The sequence below is a fragment of the Lepidochelys kempii genome, chromosome 7 (assembly GCF_965140265.1).
Source record: "Lepidochelys kempii isolate rLepKem1 chromosome 7, rLepKem1.hap2, whole genome shotgun sequence".
Taxonomy (NCBI): Eukaryota; Metazoa; Chordata; order Testudines; family Cheloniidae; genus Lepidochelys; species Lepidochelys kempii.
The window spans coordinates 123610354-123635435 of record NC_133262.1 but is presented as its reverse complement, the minus strand read 5'-3'; the positions used below and the strand labels follow the sequence as shown (position 1 = coordinate 123635435).

At 44.4% G+C, this 25082-nt stretch overlaps 1 protein-coding gene across 14 annotated transcripts in view; it reads right to left on the bottom strand.

The window, feature by feature from the left end:
- BTRC (beta-transducin repeat containing E3 ubiquitin protein ligase) overlaps positions 1-24647 on the bottom strand; it is a 179796-nt gene extending 155149 nt beyond the window's left edge. For 7 of the 14 annotated variants that reach the window (XM_073354542.1, XM_073354546.1, XM_073354547.1 and 4 more), the window contains exons 1-2: positions 24480-24647; positions 10276-10329 (exon numbers count right to left, since the gene is read on the bottom strand). In XM_073354542.1, the coding sequence (XP_073210643.1) occupies positions 10276-10329; positions 24480-24527 (102 nt within the window). In that variant the 5' untranslated portion in view covers positions 24528-24647. Of the gene's footprint in view, positions 1-2; positions 846-10275; positions 10330-24479 lie in introns of all 14 variants that reach the window. The other 7 variants (XM_073354544.1, XM_073354556.1, XM_073354548.1 and 4 more) reach the window with 3 other exon arrangements.
- Positions 24648-25082: the final 435 nt, after the last annotated feature.

Genomic DNA, 25082 nt, shown 5'->3' with positions numbered 1-25082 from the left:
ACCTCGGGTGCTGTGGTGTGGCCAGGTGGTAATGAACTATATTGGAAGTGTTGGACTCCAACGGTGAAAAATGGATACGTTTGCAGTGAGACAGATGAATGGGGATGTGGAGGTTTGCATCTTTCCAAATCTATTGATTTCATCTAAACAGACTGTCACTGTTATGGACTAACATTTCCATTTTGAATCTGGACTTTTTCAAGAACCTATTGAGGTGTTTCAGGTCAAGCACTGCCCTGCTGATCCCTGATTTCTTCTTGACCAGGCACAGAATGGAGTACAAGGTTGGTCCATTTTCTGGGCTGCAACTCATTCTGTTGCTCTAATCTGCAGGAAATGAAGGTTTGCTGGCTGCATTTCCCCACTCTTGAGGGTTCCTGGGAATGGGAGGAGGGGAGTTAAGTATATCCAATGCATAACCTCTTAGGACAAATTCCAGAACCCACTTGCCAGAGATGATCTGAGGCTTAATATCCACAAACTGAAATAGACCATGCACTATGTGCTACTCCATCCCAGTTTGCTTTGACTGAGAATCATGAGTTTTGGTAGGAAGGACCAGATGGTCTTGTGGATGTATCATTCTTGGATTGGCCAACTCCGGTTCTAGATCACTTTCTCCAAAATAGCTGGGATTCTCTCATCTGCTAAGCTTGATGGTTTGGAAGCCTCAAAAGGATTACTTGAATTCTATATAGGATTTATATTCCCTGGGATACAAAGGCAGCCTTCGTGTTTCTCCTGAGTGTGGTGCCCAAACTCCTGTTTTTGGGGTCCTTAGATCCTAATTCTCAATCAGCAGGTGTTGCAGTTTCCTTGAGTAGGTATGTCAGGGTGGCACCAATCTTAGAAACAGAAACAAAATCTGATTTAAACATTGTAAAACTGACAGTTCTTAGCCACCTTGCTTAGTCTCGCAGGTTTCTCGGGCGATCCCTATTCTTCCTCAATCACATCTATCAGGGCCAGAAGGTTTGGTTCTGGATCCTGAGAGAATACTTTTGAGTTTTGTCACTGCTTTTCTGAGCTGGTTCCTCTTCTTCATCTTTCACAGACTTTTCTCAAGGGGTAGAGCTAAACTGGAAACTGCCCTGGATTCGAAGAAGTCTAACTGGAAACGTTTTTCCTGATTTTCCTCCTCCTGCGGTTCCTGTTCCAAATCTAAAAAAGTTATCCCTCCTCCTAGGAGAACGCTAAGGACTCCTGGGCCTGCAAGATCTGGATTTGTGCTTCATTCTCTTAGACCTGTCCCTCTCTGGAGAATCAGCATCAGAAAGCTGTGAAACAGATGCAGATAATGGATTCCTTTGCCTGCACCTGCCACAAATTTGCAGAGATCCGCATCCAGGATCTCCACAAGTAGAGTGATTCCATGAACACACATACCTGCTTTCCCCTTCTTCTTGCCTTTCTCCCTGCTGCGCTCACAGGAGTGAGTGGTGATAGGGGGCATATCTAGTGTCTCAGGGGTAAAGAGAAACCAGACCCTTAAATTTGCAATGAGAGGGAAGACCAGAAACAGTTACAGAAAGCAAATTTATAGCCAATCTTTTTTTAAATGATGGTTCTTTGCTCTGCAGCAGGCAGTCTGGTAGACCATCCTGAAGCTATGGCAGCAGAACAAAAAACTGGCAAGCTCTTCAGTGTAGCTGGCCACATCCCCCTGTATCAGTGACTGAGAGATTGTTAACCAGTGGGCTCTCAGATCTGTGGGTCTTGTGGAAGAAAGAATAAAGGAATTTGTAATACATGTTTTAGAAGTACTGTCATTGTTTCAGTATCCCCATTTAGTGAATGGGACTGATGTGTCTCAGTGTGTGTGGAGGGGGAGGCGGTGATATTTTAATGATGTAACACTACTTCCTAGAAGAATGACAAGTTTCATGAGGCAGATTAGGACTAAGAATATTCAGATCCCATTCGAAACAGACAGTTTCAAACCATTTTAAAAATTAATTTAAGGATAAAATGTGTTACCTTAACAGGTTGTTAGCGAATTGTTAAATTAACCCAAACATGGTTAGAAGCAGACGACTGGATGTTAGGAGATCTGGATTCTCCACTCTTCTCCATTATCAATTTACTTTGTGACTTTAAGAAAATTACTTCACCTTTCTGAGACCCAGTTTCCCCTTCTGCAAATCACAGATAATATATACCCACTCCTGTAAAGTGCTTTGAGAGCCTCAAAGACGCACTATAAAGTACTGTTGTTTAAGATACAGAACATATCTTAACACGAACTCTGAAAAGGTCTGATTTTCAGTGGTTTCTATGGGGTCCAGAATTTTCTCAGTCCTAATCTGCCACAGGAGGCTGTCAAGATAACGACTTCATGTTTGACTGTTATTAATTATATTTTAAACACTTAATATTTAGATGAAGCACTTAGAAACTCTATAGTTTTCCTTTAACTCTTCTGTTTCCCTAGACACACAAATACTACATTCAGCAAGTCTGTATGAGCACCTAAAATTCTGTATAAATAAGTGACCTGGCTGAGCAGTCTCTGAAAAAACTATTGTAGAGAAAAAGGTCGGGTTGGGGAAATACTAGGAGGGTTGCAGCCAGACTGGTTGAATACAGCTATCCACATACACCTTACACGTAAAATTCCACCATCACACACAGGCATAGATTATGGCAGCCATTACAAGTGAATAAGGAAATTGCAATAGCTGGTTCCAGCTTTTTTTTTTTTTTTTCCCCCTCCCCTTTCCCCTTCTCATTTGGGATTAAATTTTTAAGACTACCAAATCAAGCTGCTGAACACTTTGCTGGCCTTCCAAATGGATATTTTACTGCAAATACAGATGTGCTGTACACACACACACACACATTTTTAACGAACCAATTAATATAGTCAACAATGCCACTTGTCAGATGAAAAGAAAGTGGAATTCCTCCACCACTCACATCACTGTAACCAAAGTTTCATCATTTCCAAGTTAACTATAAATGGGCTCCACTGTGATCAGAAATAGGTATTTTTTCAATAAAAAGCATGATGACATAAACCAAACTGCTAACATGGGAACATCTTGGAATAAGAGCTTGCTGTTGGGACCCATCCAACTGCCAACAGATATTTGCAACCTGAAGTGTTTTCTGATCACCTTTTCAAACTCTTTGATAATGTGGACCACATCTTAATAGAAATATCAGCTCACACCTCTCTTGCCATTCACAATTACTGAAATCAAGTAACATCCCTGTGACAACTGTTTACATGGAAAAGGAATAATAAGACAGTTGAGTAGGGTATTTTTATTTTCTTTTAATGTGAAATAGCATCTGGAAACAAGGAGTCAGCACTATGCAACCAGCCAGCTCTTTGAGGCTCACTAATAAGTCCGCCACAGACCACAGTTAAGTTGTTTTATTCAGTGAGAACTACTGAACTAGGCAACCCAAGAGTGGTTTACATTATCTGCATGGTCTCACTGGGATATACACAGAGATACTACACAACACTCACTCCTTTTATTCTTCCTAGAAACCTTCCTTACCCGCTTCTGTATCCCATGCCAGTCTGACCCTATGTTGTGACCTTGTCACTCAATTTACCCCACTCTTATATATAACACCCTGGCCTAACCAAAGCTTTGTGGTTAGAATGCTTTGATTTACCTTACTAAAGAGAACTATAATTTAGCACCAAATACTCATGAGGAATTATAGCTCTGCTGACTGGCAAATCATTTGCCAAGGCAGATTAGTTTATCTGCATAAAACAAATATCCACCTGCACATTCTAGCACTAATCAGGGCGTGAAATTAAACTTTTTATTCAGTGGGAAATAACTGCTGCAAGGCGGTGATTTAATATGGGAGGCAAATATTAAGGTCAGTCTATTCTCTCTGATGTTTATAGTATATATAATAAGGGGGAAGGCATGGAGCACCAAATTCTGCTTTTAAGTCTGTGAAACAAAATACTTCAGCGATGCAATAACAAATATTCCATTTGCTTTTATAATTGCATACATTTAATGGAGCAAAGTGGCTAAAATGAAAAATTAAAAGAAGTGTAGGGGTGAGTTAGTGAAGTACCTAAAGCCTATACCATAGAAAAAACTGCAGCCAAAAGCAGACAGTGTGAGTAGAAGAAAGGAAATCAAGGTTTATATTCACATATATACTGATTCCAGAAAACCCACAAACTGAAGGGAAAAAGTGATTACGGTGTAGTTAACTTAAACCACTAAGTAGTCATTTAAAATGCAAAAAAACCCTGCAACCCTGTATTTAACAACCAGCTTCTATTATACTTATCACAGAATCATACAAATGTAGGGCTGGAAGGGACCTGGAGAGATCATCTAGTCCAGCTTCCTGGGCTGATGCAGGACCAAGTAACTCCAGACCATCTCTGATCGGTGTTTGCTTAGCCTGTTCTTAAAAACATCCAATGATGAGGATTCTCCCCTGCAAGCCTATACCAGAATGTAACTACCCTTTCTGTTAGGCCCAGCAGGATATCAGTGTTTATTTTAGGCATTTTTAAAAGATTGTTATCAATGTAATTTTTGCAGTTGCACAAAATTATGGGTTTTAAGATTATTTTCTATTTTTAAGTAAATGTTCACAGTTGCACTAAATTAGGGGGGGCGGGGGAGGGAGTCAGACAATTATTTAAATGACAGACATTGAGATTCAAAACCTTAAAACCTGCTAACCATTCAAACACAAACTGTCAGCATCGCTTTGAAATACACCACAAACATACCCTTAAATCAAACCCTAAAACTCTCTCAGGCACCGTTTTTCTTACTGCCTACCTGTAAACTTCCATTACTGATGGAAGTATTTCCTTCCACCTTTTGCGTGCGTACGGGGGGGATGGACGTTTATTGACATTTACCAATAATCTAATCCTTCGAAACCTATTGATAATTACAACAATTTTCCTAATATCTAACCTAAATCTCCCTTACTGCAGATTAACCTAAATCTCCCTTACTTCTTGACCTACGTTTAGTGGACTCAGAGAACAACTGATCACAGTCCTCTTTATAACAGCCCTTACCAGATTTGAAGACAGTTATCAAGTCGCCCCCCCCCCCAGTCTTATTTCTCAAAATTAAACATGCCCAGTTTTTCTTTAACCTTTTGTCATAGGTCAGGTTTTCTTAACCTTTCATCATTTTTTGACTGTCTCCAATTTGTCCACATCTTTCCAAAAGTGGGGCACCCAGAATTGGACACATTACCCCAGGTCAGACCCCACCAGTTCTGAGGAGAGCAAGACAATTACCTTCCATGTCTTACATACGATACTCCTGTTAATACACCCCAGAATGATATTAGACTTTTTTGCAATCGCATCACACTGCTGACTCATATTTAAGGCTATGTTTTAGTTATGGTTATTTTTAGTAACAGTCGTGGACAGGTCACGGGCAGTAAACAAAAATTCACGGCCCGTGACCTGTCCATGACTTGTACTATATGGCCCTGACTAAAACTTGGGCCAGGGAGGCTGCGGGTGCTCTGGGGTGGGGGTGGGTGGGCCGGCCATCTGGGGGCTCCACAGGTGCTGGGGGTCATGGCCCGGGATGCCTGATGAGGGACAGCAGGGTGGGGGAAGGCGGGCAGTGGTGTGTGGCCCGGGAATCCTGCTGGTGCTGGAAGGGGGAGGCTTGGCAGGGCTGGCAGGCTTCCTACCCGGCTCCTCGTGTCCCTGCAGCTCCTCGGGAAAAGGCAGGCCATGGGGGGCTCCATGCGCTGCCCCCACCAAGAGCTCCAGCTCTGCAGCTCCCATTGGCTGGGAACCGCAGCCCACACCCCAACCCCCTTCCCTACCTCTGAGCCCCCTCCCACAGCAGCAGCCAATGCGGCTGGCCCAGGGGCTGCCTGATTCTTGTTGAATTCAGATCAATTCTCCAATTTGTCAAGGTCATTTTGAATTCTAATACTGTTCTCCAAAGCGCTTGCAACACCTCCCCGCTTGGTGTCACCCGCAAATGTGCAAGTCATGATCCAAGTCATTAAAAATACTGACTAGTGGGGTCCCAGAGGGGTCAGTCCTGAATCTGGTACTAGATACACCCTCCCAGTTTGACAGCAAACAATTGATAGCTACTCCGAGTACAGTCTTTCAACCACTTTCATAGATTCTAAGGCCAGAAGGGACACTGATTATCTGCTCTGACTGCCTGTCTAACACAGGCCACAGAATTCCCCCAAAATAATTCTTAGAGCAGATCAGTTAGAAAAACCCCCAATCTTGATTTAAAAATTGTTAGTGATGGAGAATTCACCATGGCCCTTCGTAAATTGTTCCAATGGTTAATTACGCTGTTTTAAATGTATGCCTTATTTCTAGTCTATATTTGTCTAGCTTCCAGCCATTGGATCATATTAGACATTTCTCTGCTAGACTGAAGAGCCCATTGTTAAATATTTGTTCCCTGAAGGTATGTCTACAATGCAATAAGCACTCGGGCTCAGACTCAGGCTCAAGCCTAACCCCCCTTACACCTACAGATGAACCATGCTAACCCTCAGCTTGGACCTGCGACCCTGCGTGAGTAGAGGGTCTGAGCCAGAGTCAAGCTGGGACCCAAGGTCAAGCCCTGTTGCTTTGCAATGTTGGTGCAACACCACTAGACTTGTGTCCTGGGAGTCTGCCAGAAGTAGCGAACTTCCTTAGTCCTCTCTATCCCAACAAGAAAAGGAGGACTTGTGGTACCTTAGAGACTAACCAATTTGAGCATAAGCTTTCGTGAGCTACAGCTCACTTCATCGGATGCATACTGTGGAAAATACAGAAGATGTTTTTATACACAGACCATGAAAAAATGGGTGTTTACCACTACAAAAGGTTTTCTCTCCCCCCACCCCACTCTCCTGCTGGTAATAGCTTATCTAAAGTGATCACTCTCCTTACAATGTGTATGATAATCAAGGTAGGCCATTTCCAGCACAAATCTGATCTGTGTGTATAAAAACATCTTTTGTATTTTCCACAGTATGCATTCGATGAAGTGAGCTGTAGCTCACGAAAGCTCATGCTCAAATAAATTGGTTAGTCTCTAAGGTGCCACAAGTACTCCTTTTCTTTTTGCGAATACAGACTAACACTGCTGTTACTCTGAAATCTATCCCAACAGTCTCCAATTGATTCAGCTGAAAACAGAAGCTACCCACCTCTGATGTACAGCTGCAGCTCAGTGAGTCAGCATTAACCCTTCTATTTGTCTTCTGATCACTGAGTTGCAAACACCCCTCAGAGATCCTTTTGTGTTTGCAATGGAAACCGAACAGAACAAGCCTTCTGCAAAGCGTGCTGCTTCACGGTCACGGGAGCACAGCCAGATTTTGGTGAATCTCTGGTGCGAGGCCAGTAAAACTGTGGACTTTAGTGAAGTGCCAGGAATGACTATGCATACCAGCAAATAGCTAAAAAGCTGGCAGCTCTGTAAATTCTCCAGACTGGTGACTAGTGCAGGGAGTGGATTAAGTTGCTTAAGACGGGTACGGGCAGACCAGGGACTAGAACAGTACCTGACAGCTTGCCAACCACATGCCCGTTTTATGAGGGGTTTGACCTGGTGCTGGGAACTGTGCCCAGCACAGAGCCAACCATAGTGCATGACAACCTGGTCAGCCAGGCTGGTGCCCTGCTGTTCCCTGAATCCAGGCTGGTAAATGAGAGTCAGCAAGAGGCTCCGAGTGAGGAGCATGAAATGACTGTTTCTGAAACCAGTCCCAGATCAGGCTGTGGGACAGGATCAACAGGAACAGCTGTTTGATGGCTCTTCCCCACCGCAACCACCAAGGACCACCCCGTGGCCGAGCAAACCCAGAGGAGACAGAAGCCGCCCCTGAGCCCAGTAAGTTTGACTCCAATTGAAAAGTTTATTACTACAGTAATGGAAAGGATTTCAGCTCTAAGAACTAATGCAAAAGTTATGAAACGCCCTGGCTACCAGTGTGTATCTGCAAATGGCAGATTGTAACATAGCACCTTGGTGTCTCCTCTCCCTGACCCATGTTGAGCTCAAACCAGCAACCAGGAATTCCAAACAGTAAAGCAGTGGTTCTCGCCCCCTTTTTTTTTTTTAATTTGTGGACCCCTTTGGAAACCTGTTGTCTGTGTACAGTGCACCCTCACTGTAACATCCTTCATAATAACAAACCTTTAGATATAATGGACCTGGTCCCTGGATCCCACCTCCAGTCCCGAGACTGGAGGAACTGTCAGCCCCCGCCGCAGGTGCAGCAGGTCTCTTTTGCTATGATGAACCCCTGGCTATAACAAACAAATGGCTTGGATCCCATTGAGGGGAAAGTAAATCTCTCTTACAGATTGTATCTCCTAGGGTGGTTGTGAGACCTAATGGCTGTTGGTTCCATTGCTGGGAGATGCCTGAATGAGACAGAGAGGAAAAGGAAGGTCTCAGATTAGTTCTGAGATTAGATTAACGAACCAAGGGGTTCGTTATAGAGAGGGCGCGTACTGCATATAACTGAATTCTGTTCAGTCAGTTTTCAGGCTAAGGCTATGTCTACACTACCACTTATGTCATAGAATCACAGAAGATCAGGGTTGGATAAATTGGAGAGAGTCCAGCGAAGGGCAACAAAAATGATTAGGGGACTGGAACACATGAGTTATGAGGAGAGGCTGAGGGAGCTGGGATTGTTTAGCCTGCAGAAGAGAAGAATGAGGGGGGATTTGATAGCTGCTTTCAACTACCTGAAAGGGGGTTCCAAAGAGGATGGCTCTAGACTGTTCTCAATGGTAGCAGATGACAGAACGAGGAGTAATGGTCTCAAGTTGCAGTGGGGGAGGTTTAGATTGGATATTAGGAAAAACTTTTTCACTAAGAGGGTGGTGAAACACTGGAATGCGTTACCTAGGGAGGTGGTAGAATCTCCTTCCTTAGAGGTTTTTAAGGTCAGGCTTGACAAAGCCCTGGCTGGGATGATTTAACTGGGAATTGGTCCTGCTTTGAGCAGGGGGTTGGACTAGATGACCTTCTGGGGTCCCTTCCAACCCTGATATTCTATGATTCTATGGAAGGGACCTCAGGAGGTCATCTAGTCCAACCCCCTGCTCAAAGCAGGACCAGATCAAATACCATTCCTTTTTTTTGGGGGGGGGTGAGGGGGATGGACAGATCCCTAAATGGCCCCCTCAAGGATTGAACTCACAACCAGGCCAACGCTCAAACCACTGAGCTATCCCTCCCCTGTCAGCAAAACTTATGTCACTCAGGGGTGTGAATATTACACACACACACACACGCCCCGAGTGACAAATTATGTCAGCATGAGCACTAGTGTGCTCGTTGGGGGTGGATTATGTCAACGGGAGAGCTCTCTCCCCCATCGGCATAGAGCGGCTACACAAGAGATCCTACAGCAGCACAGCTGCACCACTGTAATCTCTCTAGTGTAAACATTGCCAAAGTCTTTTGCAGACCCCTTAAGACAGTCCATGGACTTAGACCACAGGTTGAGAATCACTGCGATAAAGGACAGATTTAAAGAGCATTTTTAATTGAAAAGCTCAAATTTTTGCTAGGGCCATTTCTAGTTCTTACAGTTAATAACCTTACATTGACAGGTCCTAAAGTCTGCCACACTGTAACTGCTCAGGGATCTATGGAGCAACCCAGAAACAGTGAAGTGTGTGTGTGTGTGTGTTTGTGTAAGTAAAACTGTTATATTTCCAAATCTAGTCCATTTCAATTAGAGGTTGTCCATGCAGCCCGTGGGTAACAAAATATTCCAAGTACGACTGGGGTGTCAATTTTTGTCCAGAAATGTGCCATGAGCGGGAAGGAGGAAGGCTGTGGAGTTCTGTGTATTTGCATGAAGCCATAACAGGGTAAGCCACGGGTAAGCTAAGGCAGCATCCTGTTAATTCCTTCATGGATTCTGACACACGCCTGGTTGCTGATAGCTGCAAAGTCTTCTTGAAGCAGGAACTCCAGCTAGGTAGTTACATTGCCGGGAAAAGCATATTTTCCAGGGCCACCTCGGTAGCTGACTAGCTCACTACACTCATTGATGACGTTTGACGTTTGACTATACGTTTGACTACTTCAGCTGCGTATAGTGTAGATTTCCCACCAATAGCTTGGAATAACATCTCCTTTTTCGATGAGGGCACCACAAACAACAGTTATGTCCTCCAAAACATGAAAAGCTGGAAATGATAGAAAAAGCCTTTGTTGCCAGTGCACTTGTTGCCACCCCCCAACAATCCAATTACTTATGAAATTTTTATAAAACCAAAAAAGCTTATAAATTTTAACTTACCATTGTCTCTGCACTTCTGGAACTGTGATTAACCAGGCTGTATCCAGAGAGATTCTGTGGACAGAAGCATCCCTTTCACAATATATTTTGGTTCAGTTTTGAAATGTAACATTTTATGTCCTTGAGATTCCACAAGAATTAACTCTATGCTCCTTCACTGAGCTACTTTAGACAATAACCCTCTATTTCTTGTCCTATTTCAGGCCCCTTAATCTCCATTGGTTGCTGTACATCCAGAATTTGACGCTTGGCCCAATAAACCTTTGTGGACCGTTCCAGACGGAAGCATTTCTGAGATGAAGTTACAGTCAAAGTTCTTGAGAGTCCAATACCAGCAGCAGAGAGATGAAAGACTGGAACAATAGCATGCTGAGAGGCAGGTGGAAAAGCTAAGGCTTGCCGCTCGGGGGGAGGACAGGGTTTCAGCTGTGGAGCAGTCACTTGCAACACAGTTCCTAGAACAGGAATGGTGGCTAAGGGAGAAGGACAGAGCCCAGAAAACTGTTTGAGTGACTCATCTCCACCATGGCGGGTGGAGCACCGGCTCCTGCTGCCTTTCCCACACCATGACCTGATCTCCCTGCAACGTACCCTCAGTCTAAAAATACCTTGGACAACTCCATGTTGGGGCAGCCCACGCGTTCAAGCCCAAAAAAGGCTGGGCAGAGCAACAAGAAGGAAGGCTACTGGGGGTTTCGAACCCCTCTCCTGTGGATACCTCCACCCCCAGCCTGGCACCAAGAACGCAGAAAATGGGGAAAGAAGGGAATGGAGAACATGGAGCCAAGAGACAAGTAGCGGTAGAAGGTTTATGTCATGTTTGCACTGTTTCCTGCTCTTTTATATTTTTGTTTTGGAAAGGTTCTTCTGGTAGTTGTTTTTGGGTGTTGTAATGTCAGCTGGCCTGAGTAGCAATAGGCGACTGTCGTACAGGTTTAACTCGTCTACAGATAAAGCCTTTTTTAAAAGTTTATTGCTATCAGTGCATCACCTCATACAATCATGATTTGGGATAAAACTAAAAACATGATCTGGGATAAAACTAAAAACATGACCTAGACCAATTGGAAGATTGGGCCAAAAGGAATCTGATGAGGTTCAATAAGGATAAGTGCAGGGTCCTGCACTTAGGACGGAAGAACCCAATGCACAGCTACAGACTAGGGACCGAATGGCTAGGCAGCAGTTCTGCGGAAAAGGACCTAGGGGTGACAGTGGACGAGAAGCTGGATATGAGTCAGCAGTGTGCCCTTGTTGCCAAGAAGGCCAATGGCATTTTGGGATGTATAAGTAGGGGCATAGCGAGCAGATCGAGGGACGTGATCGTTCCCCTCTATTCGACATTGGTGAGGCCTCATCTGGAGTACTGTGTCCAGTTTTGGGCCCCACACTTCAAGAAGGATGTGGATAAATTGGAGAGAGTCCAGCGAAGGGCAACAAAAATGATTAGGGGACTGGAACACATGAGTTATGAGGAGAGGCTGAGGGAGCTGGGATTGTTTAGCCTGCAGAAGAGAAGAATGAGGGGGGATTTGATAGCTGCTTTCAACTACCTGAAAGGGGGTTCCAAAGAGGATGGCTCTAGACTGTTCTCAATGGTAGCAGATGACAGAACGAGGAGTAATGGTCTCAAGTTGCAGTGGGGGAGGTTTAGATTGGATATTAGGAAAAACTTTTTCACTAAGAGGGTGGTGAAACACTGGAATGCGTTACCTAGGGAGGTGGTAGAATCTCCTTCCTTAGAGGTTTTTAAGGTCAGGCTTGACAAAGCCCTGGCTGGGATGATTTAACTGGGAATTGGTCCTGCTTTGAGCAGGGGGTTGGACTAGATGACCTTCTGGGGTCCCTTCCAACCCTGATATTCTATGATTCTATGATCGGGGCAATTATACATGACTAAGCAACACTATTCCTCTATGCGGTTAGGTACAGCAATTCACCCTTCAATACCTTCCTTCTATGAACCTACACTGCCACCCCCCAATTCGTTATTCAACATGTCATGCATAAGTATATTGCACAGCAATCAAGCAAACATTCCCCAAAATCCATTAGCCCCTTTCCCCCCAACAAGCACATTCATACAGGTACTATTCCCCTCTTCCACTGGGCTGTACAAGTCCGTACTGTAAGAACTCAAAACATCCCCGACCTCTGCTTCCTGGGTGCCAGCTCGAGACAGATGCACTGTTTGGCTGAGCATAACGATTCAGCGGCCCCTCACGGTCATAGGTCCATTCAGGAGGAAATGACTCACCTCTGGCTTCACAAAGGTTGCGAGGAGCACAGCAAGCCATAGTAATGCAGACAGCGTTGATGACACTGGCATCCAAATGGCTCTGTGGACACCTCTACCAGGATTTTAATCTGCCAAAAGCACATGCAACAACCACTCTTCACCTGCTGAGAGTGTAAACAAACCTCCTTTTGCCAGAGCCTCTGAAATCAGGGTGTAGTTTCATAAAACAAGGCAAAAAGAGGTAGGCACGGTCCCCCAGAATAACAGTGGAGACTGCAACTCCATTTATAGTATCATTTAGTGGGACTAGCATGCCAGCCTGTCCATAAATGTAGACTCCCGAATGGCGAATAACTGACACTGTGAACTTTTCCAGTGCAGCCCACACTGCCATTCATAAATCAGCCTCTGTGATCCATGAGGGCCTGCATGACAATGTAGTGCCCTTTGTGGTCTATGTCCTCACATGCGCCTTAAGGAGGGCAAACTAAGAACATGAGTCCCATCAATGGCCCTAGTGCAGTTTGGAAACCCCATTATCTCAAAGTCAGCAATTGCCTCCAGAATATCTTGAACGCCCGCCACCTTGGGGTACACCACATGCCTGATAGCAGAGGTTTCTGAGGCAACCACTTCAACCACAGTCAACTCTCCAACATCAAACTGGTAGACATCAGACTTGTAGCAGTCTGGGGTAGCCAGCTTCCAGGCGGTCATAGCAGCCCGCTTATGGACAGGCAAGAGTGCCTCATGTGTGTGTCTTTACACTAGAGAGTCAGGGAAAGCTGCTCACAAAGCTCCAGAAATGTAGCTTTCTTCACGCGAAAGTTCTAGACCCACTGCTGGTCATCCTAGGTCTTGTAGTGCTGCACCAGATGCACTGGTTGTTCTGAGCAGCATCTGCCAGTGCAAATCTGCCATGCCAGGGTACTGTTCCTCCTCTGCCTCCTCCTCCATGATGAAATCGATCAGGTACCTTTGGTGGGTCAGAAAGTGCCATGGAAATGTCCACCAGCATCTCATGGAAGTTCTGCCTGTTTCCTGACACAGGAGTGAAGTGCAAGCAAGAGAAGTTCTTCAAAAGGCTGGCTCCAGTATCTGGGAGAACACAGACCAAAATGACTGCTCGGCAGGCTGGTCACACTTCCTGTAACATGCAGGGTGGGCAGTAAAGATTTCCCACAGTGCATCATGGTCAAAGGGCTAGAGTGGGTACATTTCAGGAAGGTGCTAGAGGCTCTGGGATATGTTTGGTTTGACTCCGGTCAACAAGCTGCAGTGTGGACACCAGAGCCCCAGGTTCAAGCCCAGATTTGAAAAATCTTAGCATAGGGTTAAGAATCAGTGTAGATGATCAAGCCCAGGGTTCTCTAACACAGGTCAGCTGACTCAAGTCCCACTAACCCCGGGCTTACACTGCAATGTAGATTTACTGTAAGTAGGTATTTATAGATTGTAAGCAAGCCACCCCTTAGCCTTCTCTCTATTACGCTAACTAAATTGAGCTCCTTGAGTCTATCACTGTAAGGCATGTTTTCCAATTTTTTAATCATTCTCTGAATCCCCTCCAGTTTATCAACATCTCTATTTAATTGTTGACACCAGAACAGGACACAGCATTCCATCGGTGATCTCACCAATGCCAAATCCAGAGGTAAAATAACTTACTCCAGAGTCCCCTGTTTATGCATCTCAGGATCTCATTAGCTCTTTTGGCTACAGTGTCCCACTGGGATGCTCCACCACGACCCCAAATCTTTCAGAGTCCCTGTGTCATAGAACCATAGAATATCAGGGTTGGAAGGGACCTCAGGAGGTCATCTAGTCCAACCCCCTGCTCAAAGCAGGACCAATCCCCAATTAAATCATCCCAGCCAGAGCTTTGTCAAGCCTGACCTTAAAAACTTCGAAGGAAGGAGATTCCACCACCTCCCTAGGTAATGCATTCCAGTGTTTCACTGCCCTCCTAGTGGAAAAGATTTTCCTAATATCCAACCTAAACCTCCCCCACTGCAACTTGAGACCATTACTCCTTGTTCTGTCATCTGCCACCACTGAGAACAGTCTAGAGCCATCCTCTTTGGAACCCCCTTTCAGGTAGTTGAAAACAGCTATCAAATCCCCCCTCATTTTTCTCTTCCGCAGACTAAACATCCGCAGTTCCCTCAGCCTCTCCTCATAACTCATGTGTTCCAGTCCCCTAATCATTTTTGTTGCCCTCCGATGGACTCTCTCCAATTTTTCCACATCCTTTTTGTAGTGTGGGGCCCAAAACTGGACACAGGACTCCAGATGAGGCCTCACCAGTGTCGAATAGAGTGGAACAATCACGTCCCTCGATCTGCTGGCAATGCCCCTACGTATACAGCCCAAAATGCCATTGGCCTTCTTGGCAACAAGGGCGCACTGTTGACTCATATTCAGCTTCTCGTCCACTGTAACCCCTAGGTCCTTTTCTGCAGAACTGCTGCCTAGCCATTCGGTCCCTAGTCTGTAGCGATGCATGGGATTCTTCCGTCCTAAGTGCAGGACTCTGCACTTGTCTTTGTTGAACCTCATCAGATTTCTTTTTGCCCAATCCTCTAATTTGTCTAGGTCCCTCTGTATCCTATCCCTACCCTCTAGTGTATCTACCTCTGCTCCCAGTTTAGTGTCATCTGCAAACTTGCTGAGGGTGCAATCCACACCATCCTGGAGCATCCCCCGTCCTGTAAGTATGTCCTATATTCTTTGCTCCCAGATGAACACATTTACATTTAGTCGTACTAAACCACATAGTTTGCTCGTGCCCAGTTTAACAAGCAAACTAGATTGCTCCGAATCAGTGACCCATCTTCTTCATTATTTACCACTCCCCCAATTTTGGGGTCATCTGCAAACTTTATCAGTGATGATTTTATGTTTTCTTCCAGGTCATTGATAAAGATGTTAGATAGCACGGGGCCAAGAACTGAGACTCTTGGAAAGAGATCTGCTCAGTGATCATTCCCCATTTACAGTTATATTAAGACCGATCAGTTTTTAGTTCATTTAGTGTGCTCCACATTCATTTTATATTGTTCTAGTTTTTTAATCAAAATGACATGTGGTACCAAGTTGTGCGCCTACATTATAGTAATTTCATCTAGACCACATTTCCCTAGTTTGCTGGTGAGAATGTTCAGTGGGACTGTGACAAAAGCCTTACTAAAATCAAGATCTATCACGTCTACTGCTTCCCCCATCCACCAGGCCAGTAACCCTGTCAAAGAAGGCAATTAGGTCGGTTTGGCAAGATTTCTTCTTGACAAATCCATGTTGGCTATTCCTTAGAACCCTATTACCCTCCCAGTGCTTACAAACAAATTGTTTAATAATTTGTTCCAGTATCTTTGCAGGTATCAAAGTTAGGCTGACTGGTCTATAAATTCCCAGGTGCACTTTTTTCCCCATTTGGAAGATAGGTATTATGTTTGCCCTTCTCCAATTCTTCTGGTACCTCACTTGTCCTCCATGAGTTCTCGAAGGTAACTGCTAATGGCTCCAAGATTGCTTCAGTTAATTCCCTAAGTAACACAGGTGTATTTCATGAGGCCTGGCCTACTTGAATAAATCTAACTTATCTAAATATTCTTTAATGTGTTATTTTCCAGTTTTGGTTTGCGTCCCCCTTGTAGTTAACATTGATTGGTGACCAAATATTCAATGCATAAGCCTTTTTAGTGAAGACTGAAGCAAAACAGGCATTAACCATCTCAGTCTCCTTGATGTCATTTGTTATTAGCTCCCCTTCCGCACTAAGTAGAGGCCTTTCCTTCATCTTTCTCTTGGTCCTAATGTATTTTAAAAATCTCTTCTTATTGTCTTCTATGTCCCTTGCTAGGCTAAAGCACAAAATAAGTTACACCTTTCTGATTTTGTCCCCAAGCAATTGTGCTATTCTTTTTGTATTCCCCCTTATTAATCTCTCCATGTTTCCACTTTCTGTAGGATTCCTTTTTGTTTTTCAGGTCATTAAAGAGCTCATATTGGCCTCTTACTATTCTTCCTATCTTTTCTTTTCATCAGCACAGTTTGCAGTTGTGCCTTTAATACAGTCTCTTTGAGAAACTGCTAGCTCTCCTGAACTCCTTTATTTCTTAGATACATGTCTCCTTATGACAGGTTTCAGAGTAACAGCCGTGTTAGTCTGTATTCGCAAAAAGAAAAGGAGTACTTGTGGCACCTTAGAGACTAACCAATTTATTTGAGCATGAGCTTTCGTGAGCTACAGCTCACTTCATCGGATGCATACCGTGGAAAATGCAGCAAACTTCATATATACACAGAGAATATGAAACAATACCCCCTCCCACCCCACTGTCCTGCTGGTAATAGCTTATCTAAAGTGAGCTGTAGCTCAGGAAAGCTCATGTCTCCTTATGTTTCCCTTGTCTTGGATACTTGGTATTCTCTATCAAAATGAAAGCAATGCAAGCATACTATTACCTGTAAAAAGCAATTTATCTAAAATAACTATTAAAACAATTATTAAGTTCTGGGATATTAAAGGTTCGTTCTTACCAACACCCAAGCTAGAAGTAGTCAATACAAACTGGACCACCACAGAGGCTAAGAATTTGAATGTCTGTTTCCACTGCAAATGCCTTTACTAAAGCAGCCAGAGAAAAACAGTTAAAGGAAAAGTGAATCCTGAGTTAATTAAGATCCAAATCATGTTGGATCCTGCTTAGCTTATTGGCTGGCTTACTAGGAGGAGGTCAAAAGTCACTACAAATCTAGTAATCATGAAATTTAAGGAAACACAGGGTTTTTCTGGCAATGCAATGATAGCATGTTCCCATAGTTGCTGTAAACCATACGCGATGGGTAAGGGAATATAACACACTTTGCATTTACATAGCACCTTAACAACAACAAATATACCTAGCTCTTATATAGCATTGTTCATCCATAGATCTCAAAGTCTTTAGAGTCCTGGAGGATCAATGCCAATACAGTCAATGGGGGATGAAACAAATGTGTATATTTATTAAACAGTACTGGAAGATTCACAAAGGCAGAAGCTGTTGAAAAAGCTAATGGCCTGACATTCTTATGGCACTAAAGGGTATTCAGCACCTCCCAGGATCAGGCCTTATATCTCTCCATTCCAGGGAAGGGAAATGTAAATTTGTATGTGGAAGACAGACTATATCAGTGAAGAATGCCAGTATCAACATCTTCCCATCCATGAACCACGGCAGGAATGCCGGTGGGCAGAGATTGCCTCATTCACATATAGTGAAAAACAGAAGGTAAAACTTAAATCTATATTAAAATACTGCCTGCAGAGGCATTTTAAACAGGATCCTAAATTGATCAGGTACAGCTCCATGCACTGCTAATTAAATACAATTGAAGTTGTCACTAGTCCATTCAGGAAAACAGATGTTGCTTCACAGAGCCTTGATATTTTTCTTAAATACCTTTCAGAATGAGGATCAAAAATATGAACTCTTATAAAAAGGCCTTTATTGTATTTTTATAGCATATTACATACCTTGTAACAATCATTTTGTTAAGTGTGACTGTCAGTTTTATTTTCTGTCCCTTTTTTCCTGGCTATTTACAAGCTTTGTAAGAATCATTCCTTAATTAAGTCTCAACATAGTTTCATATAAATGGATTCCTGGAATTAAAAACGTTCAGACTTAAGAAATGATTGTTACGGAGACTGTAACAGGCTGTAAAAAAAAGAATGCCACTTTAAACAAAGATTTCTCATTTTAATTAAAAAGATAATCATCAGAACATTCATACACTTAAAAGAACCATTTGAAGCTACTTTGAAAAAAATATCTACTATTCTATGCAGGCGTACATAGTTTAGTTTATATGACATTTAATCAAAGTCTCAGCTGAGCCTATTACATTTATTCTTTAAGCACTATATCTACATTTTTAAACAGTTTATTCAAATAGGGAAGTTACTTATTGAACTCCTCATTCTTAGTACTTTTGAAAATGGTTATGACAATAAAATTCCATATTCTTTAACAAAACAAAAAAAACCCAGAGCTTTATTTAAAACAAGACGTTTTTTCAAATACTAAAGGAGCATATGTAATTCTCCTCTAAGCTTATGCATTAATAGGGCACCATATCTCTTATAACTTAAACCTTTTGATGACTGCTGTTTTATCCAGGGTATTTAAGAAACACCACAAAATGGATGATGGGAACATAGGTAGATTGCAGTGCTACAAAATCCCTCCTGCACTTGCTACAGAGCACTGGCCTATACAATTCATGCTGCCTTATACCTTACATTTATACAGTAGTTTTCATCCAAAAGGATCCAAGAGAATCCTTACAAGATAAGGTTGATGCATAAACTACACAGAGGGAATCACTGAACTCGCCACTAAAATATCTCTGAGGATGAGCTGCTTAACAGTACAACAATAATTTAGGATTGTAAGTGAATATTATGTCTACTTGAAACTGTAGGAGTAATTTGGGTAGGTAGAATGTCATTACCTAAAATTAATTAGATAATATGTATTACATATGATCAGACTTATCTAATAAATCGATGAGAGATACAGGTTGGATGCATCATAAATATATCATTGACAGGTAATCAAGCTACTACCAACTAGCAGGGACAAGGGCTTCCTTTCCTCTGCTATCCTCATCTGCTCAAAAAACAACTCCAATATGAGCCCACTTCGTTTTTCAAAATGTCAAATCTATAAACTGATTTCTGACACACAGAAAAAGAATAAGCTCCTGTTTTTACACAAGGCTTCATTTCATCCATTAAGTCACTGGATGAGGTTTCAATATAACATTTTCCATCACTGGCTAGGTGTGAAAACACCAACAACAAAATTAGCATGCATTTCTTCTTGACATCTAGTGGCTTAGCAATTGATCCAATGTCATTACTGATGATTAGTCACAAAACATTTTAAAAATGAAAAACAATCTTACAGACAGGGACAGAGATACCACCACCTACTGAACTGTTTTCAAACAGTCATTACATGTGACTCTGTAGTAAAAACGAAAATACCAGAAGCCAGATAGATAATGGGTCTGGTCGATATGAAGAGTTTCTCAATATCTGATATGGAAAGGCACACTTTGGCTCTTGTGAAAGATGCCATGTAAATCAATAATTAATTGCATATCCCACTTCGGCCCAATCTATGACCCACTTAGTCAGTCAGAGTGATGGTATACCAAGCATATCATCCATGTGGACATATGGGAGAGTAAACTGTGGATGATCCACCACTGGATGAACTACAATACATCTTTCCAGATCTATGTAGGTACTTATATGGCTGCCATCACCACGATACCTAAGCAACTCCCAAGCATTTAGAGAGAAATCAACAAACCAGTTTTCCAACATGACCTGGTTGGCATGTACAATTGCCCCTTGTACCTACTCCAAAAATCTGCTCTATGCAGAGCCCCCATAATCAGGGATGTGAGAAGAGCAGAAGACCCCAAGAAATCCAATTAGGGACCTTGCTTTGCCAATCTAATTAAAGTGGGAAGTGCTCAGAAACTATAGTGAAGGGTGCCAATATAAATCCTCCCCCTCTCCCCCAAAAACAGATATAAATAAGATAAGAACTTAAGAATGGCCATACTGGGTCAGACCAACAGCCCATCTAGCACAGTATCCTATCTTCTGACAGTGGCAAGGGCCAGATGCTTCAGAGGGATTGAACAGAATAGGACAATTATCAAGTGATCCATCCCATCATCCACTCCCAGCTTTTGGTAGTTAGAAGTTTAGGACACCCAGGGCACAGGATCACATCCCTGATGATCTTGGCTAATAGCCATTGATGGACTTATCGTCCATGAACTTATCTCATTCTTTTTTGAACCCACGTATACTTTTGGCCTTCACAACATCCCCTGGCAACAGACTGACTGTGTTGTGTGAAGTAGTACTTCCTTTTGTTTGTTTTAAACCTGCTGCCTATTAATTTAATTGGGTGACCTCCAATTCTTCTTTTATGGGAAGGGGTATAAAACACTTCCTTATTCTTTCTCCACACCATTCATGATTTTATAGACTTCTGTCGTATCCCCTCTTATTTGTCTCTTCCAAGCTGAAAAGTCCCAGTCTTTTAAATATCCCATCATATCAAAGTTGTTCTATACACTTTTTTGTTGCCCTTCTCTGTACCTTTTCAATTCTAATATATCTTTTTTGAGATGGGGTGACCAGAACTGCAGGAAGTATTCAAGGTATGGGCATACGATGGATTTATACAGTGGCATTATGATATTTTCTGCCTTACCATCTATCCCAATCCTAATGGTTCATAACGTTGTTAGCTTTTTTGACTACCGCTGCACACTGAGCAGATGTTTTCAGAGAACTATCCAGGATGACCCCAAGATCACTTTCTTGAGTGGCAACAGCTAGTTTAGACCCCATCATTTTGTATGTATAGCTGGAATTAGGTATTCCAATGCACATTACTTTGCATTTATCAGCATTGAATTTCATCTGCCATTTTGTTACCCTGTCACCCAGTTTTGTGAGGTCCCCTCACAACTCTTCGCAGTCAGCTTTGGACTTAACTATCTTAAGTAATTTTGTATCATCTGCAAATTTTGCCACCTGTTTACCCCTTATTTCCAGATCATTTATGAATATGTTGAACAGCACTGGTCCCAGTACAGATCGCCGAGGGACACCGTTATTTACCTCTCCCCACCCTGAAAATGGACCATTTATTCTTACCCTTTGTTGCCTATCTTTTAACCAATTACTGATCCATGAGAGAACCTTCCATCTTATCCACGACAGGTTATTTTGCCTAAGAGCCTTTGGTGAGGGACCCTGTGAAAGGCTTTCTGAATGTCCAAGTACACTATATCCACTGGATCACCCTTGTCCACATGTTTGTTGACCCCCTCAAAGAATTCTAATAGATTGGCAAGGCATGATTTGCAAAAGCTGTGTTGACTTCCCCAAACAAATCATGTTAATCTATGTGGCTAATAATTCTGTTCTTTACTATAGTTTCAACCAATTTGCCTGCTTCTGAAGTTAGGTTTACTGTCCTACAATTGCCAGGAACACCTCTGGAACCTTTTTTAAAAACTAGCATCACATTAGTGATCCTCCAGTCAACTGGTACAGAAGCTGATTTAAGCGACAGGCTACACAGCACTCACAAATCTTCAGATAAAAGACTCTCTCTCTTCCCTTCCAGTTTATAAAATAAAATGCTTAGTTTATCGTTTTTCTTATTTGATTGCTTTTGTTTCTTTGTGTGTTTTGCATATCTGTGTGTAAAGAACTCTTTTAGGGAAAACTAAAAAGCAAAGCACTCTGTCATTTATTCCTCAATTCAGTGAAGTCCTTGGTCACTCAACACTCAGAGTGAGTTCAACAGTCTATGGCCTGTTCCTGTGAAAGTTATTTCTCCCACACTGACTCGCCTCTCCCAATTCATTAACGTTTCATTGTTCCAGCAGAACATAGCCTGGCTGTGGTCATGGAAGGTCAGGTATTCCATCAGATACCTAGGGTCAATACCATGGAGGGCTCCAAATATCAGGTCAGAGACCTTGAACTGGACTCTTTATTCAATTGGGAGCCGATGTGGAATCAGGAGCATCAACATGGTGCTCTGTACTACTAAGTAGACAGCTGGAATTTTTTCAAGGTGCAAGACTTCATGACTCCTAGTTACAATAAGTTGTAATTATCAAGCCTAGAGGTAGGTCACAAATGAGTGGATTATTATGGCCAGATATATATCCAACGGGATATGGCATACTCCTCATGTCAATCACATATGGAGAGGGCATTTTTTGCTGCCAAAGATATTTTGACATCCAATATCTTTTTCACCTCTTCAACCTGAGATTCCATAAACCTGACAAAAATACAAGGAACTGGCAAAAGAATTCAATGATCTGAACAGAAACAAGAGATTTAAAAACCGATATCAATTCTACAAGACAAAAAATAGAAGCTAATTAAGAGTTTAGACTTTCTACTACCTTTTGAAGTGCAAATGAAAGCCAAGATTTGTATCTAGTGTTTCAATATTTCCACGTTAGCTGTATTTTAGACTCTTTATGAGTAAAGATTTAATTCTGTGCCACTGAATCATTAATCCACAACAAATAAACTTTCAGCAAATGTTGCCAGTCACTTGAAATGTATTCTTAGAAGCAGAACAGTTTAGAGCATCTAAAATTAGCATTTAATTAAGCTGGCATCACTGTTTGCTTCAGTTTCTTGATGCTATTTTCCAACCAAAATCTAGAAATATCAACAATGGTAAAAAAAGGAATATAACTGCTTCATTTGGTATATTATCTTAAATCTAAACAGTCAAATTTGAAAACTGATTTGGCTACTGATGCCCAAAGCTATTTTCTGTGCCACAGGCCCATTTATAAACCAAGACAGTATAATGGCTATTTACATCCACTCTATTAACAAGGATATGTAGCAGGAAAACATAACCGATTAAAACATCATTATATACAATTCCGCACCCAAGATAAAAAGGGGCATAAGAGAAAAATTAAAAAGAAACCCCACTATGGAGAGCAGATGTGCAGATGAAACTAATACACCCCACAAACTACATGCAGAACAAAATCTTCACCTCTCTCAGGCACCAGTGCTTGATGGGTCACCTCTTACCACCAAGTCAGGCTAGAAATCTTGTTTAGAATCTCTAGGACCACCAGAGAACTGCAACCATACTGCAGGTGCCCTCCTGCCACATCTGCACCCCTGTCCCCCAGTGCAATGTCTCTTGTCCACATGCTCTTGCACCCAAAGCCCAACATTTAACCCCACCTCCTATAGGTAAGCCCCATTCCCATCACTAGCATCCCCCAACCCAGCCAAAAGATACCCCAAGCTCTACTACTTGTCTCACTATGTACTGCCAACACTGGCCAACTTTACAAATGTTCAGGTGCCTTCCCCCCATACCAGCACTCACTCTTCCTCCAAGGTGCCTGCCTCGCTTATTCCAGAACTTGCCCCCTTCCTGACTCAGCACCGTGGCATATTTCCCCACCCAGTTCTGCCCCAAGTGCCCCCCGTGCTTCAACACTCTGGTGTTCACCCTTTGAGACTCCCAATACTGCCTTCACCATCACCACCTGCTCCTACCCCCTCAGGTGCCCACCCATCCCTTCCCCTCCCCCAAGCCTACCTTCCCCAGGCCTTTGCCTCCCGCCGCTCAGCACCCCCCCATGCCCTGTTCCCCAGCCCTTTACCCTCCCCCACCCTCTGGGAATCCCACAGCTTAGCGCTCACCTGTCCCCCCAACGCCTGGCTCCCCCAAACACTGACCCCTCCCCCGCCCTTTGCCCCCCCGCCCCAAGCTCAGCCCGCCCCCCCAACTCCCCCCGCCCTTTGCCCCCCCGCCCCAAGCCCAGCCCGCCCCCCCAACTCCCCCCGCCCCAAGCCCAGCCCGCCCCCCCAACTCCCCCCGCCCCAAGCCCAGCCCGCCCCCCCAACTCCCCCCGCCCCAAGCCCAGCCCGCCCCCCCAACTCCCCCCGCCCCAAGCCCAGCCCGCCCCCCCAACTCCCCCCGCCCCAAGCCCAGCCCGCCCCCCCAACTCCCCCCGCCCCAAGCCCAGCCCGCCCCCCCAACTCCCCCCGCCCCAAGCCCAGCCCGCCCCCCCAACTCCCCCCGCCCTTTGCCCCCCCGCCCCAAGCTCAGCCCGCCCCCCCAACTCCCCCCGCCCTTTGCCCCCCCGCCCCAAGCTCAGCCCGCCCTTTGCCCCCCCGCCCCAAGCTCAGCCCGCCCCCCCAACTCCCCCCGCCCTTTGCCCCCCCGCCCCAAGCTCAGCCCGCCCCCCCAACTCCCCCCTCCCCCAGCCCTTTGCCCCCCAACCTCAGCACGCCCCCCCACTTGCCCCTCCCCCTAGTCGGCCCCACACCCGTCCTCCAGCCCGCCAGGGGCCCCGGCCCTTTGCCCCTCACCATGAACTTCAGGGCCTTCTCCTGCAGCACGGCCTCCGCCGGGTCCATAGCCCCGCCCCGCTGCTCCGCCGCCGCCGCCGGTCCGGGGCCTGGGCCGCCCCCTCCCTCAGTGCCAGGCAGGCCGCAGCCAGCGCAAGCAGGAACCGCCGCTTCCCCTGGCAGGGCGCACGCGCCGCCCGCAGACCCACGGGAAACGTAGTCCCCAGCGGCGGCACAGGCAAGTGCCTGGGAGGCATAGAGGCACTACAGCTCCCGGCATGCCGCGCGGCGACCGCCCATCCGCGCCCCGCAGCCGCTCTGCGCATGCCAGGCCGGACGGCGGGCAGCGGTGGCTGATGGGAGTTGTAGTCTATTTGGGCTGTAGGTGGGCAAGCCTGTGCAGTATCACTGCGAGGAGTCCCATTAGTCTGCTGATCTTTCTCTTACAGGCTCGTCTCCTGGAGTCATGTGATGAGGGCGGCCCTTGGCTTCTTTTTTTTTTTTAAAGGAAGTTTCTAGCTCTGGTGGTTGCAGAGGGAGGTTGGAAGCGGGCCCAGGTGTAGCTTGGTGGCTCATGTGCCAGCCCAACATTTGTCTTTGGGTTTTACCAGGTCTGACTCGAGA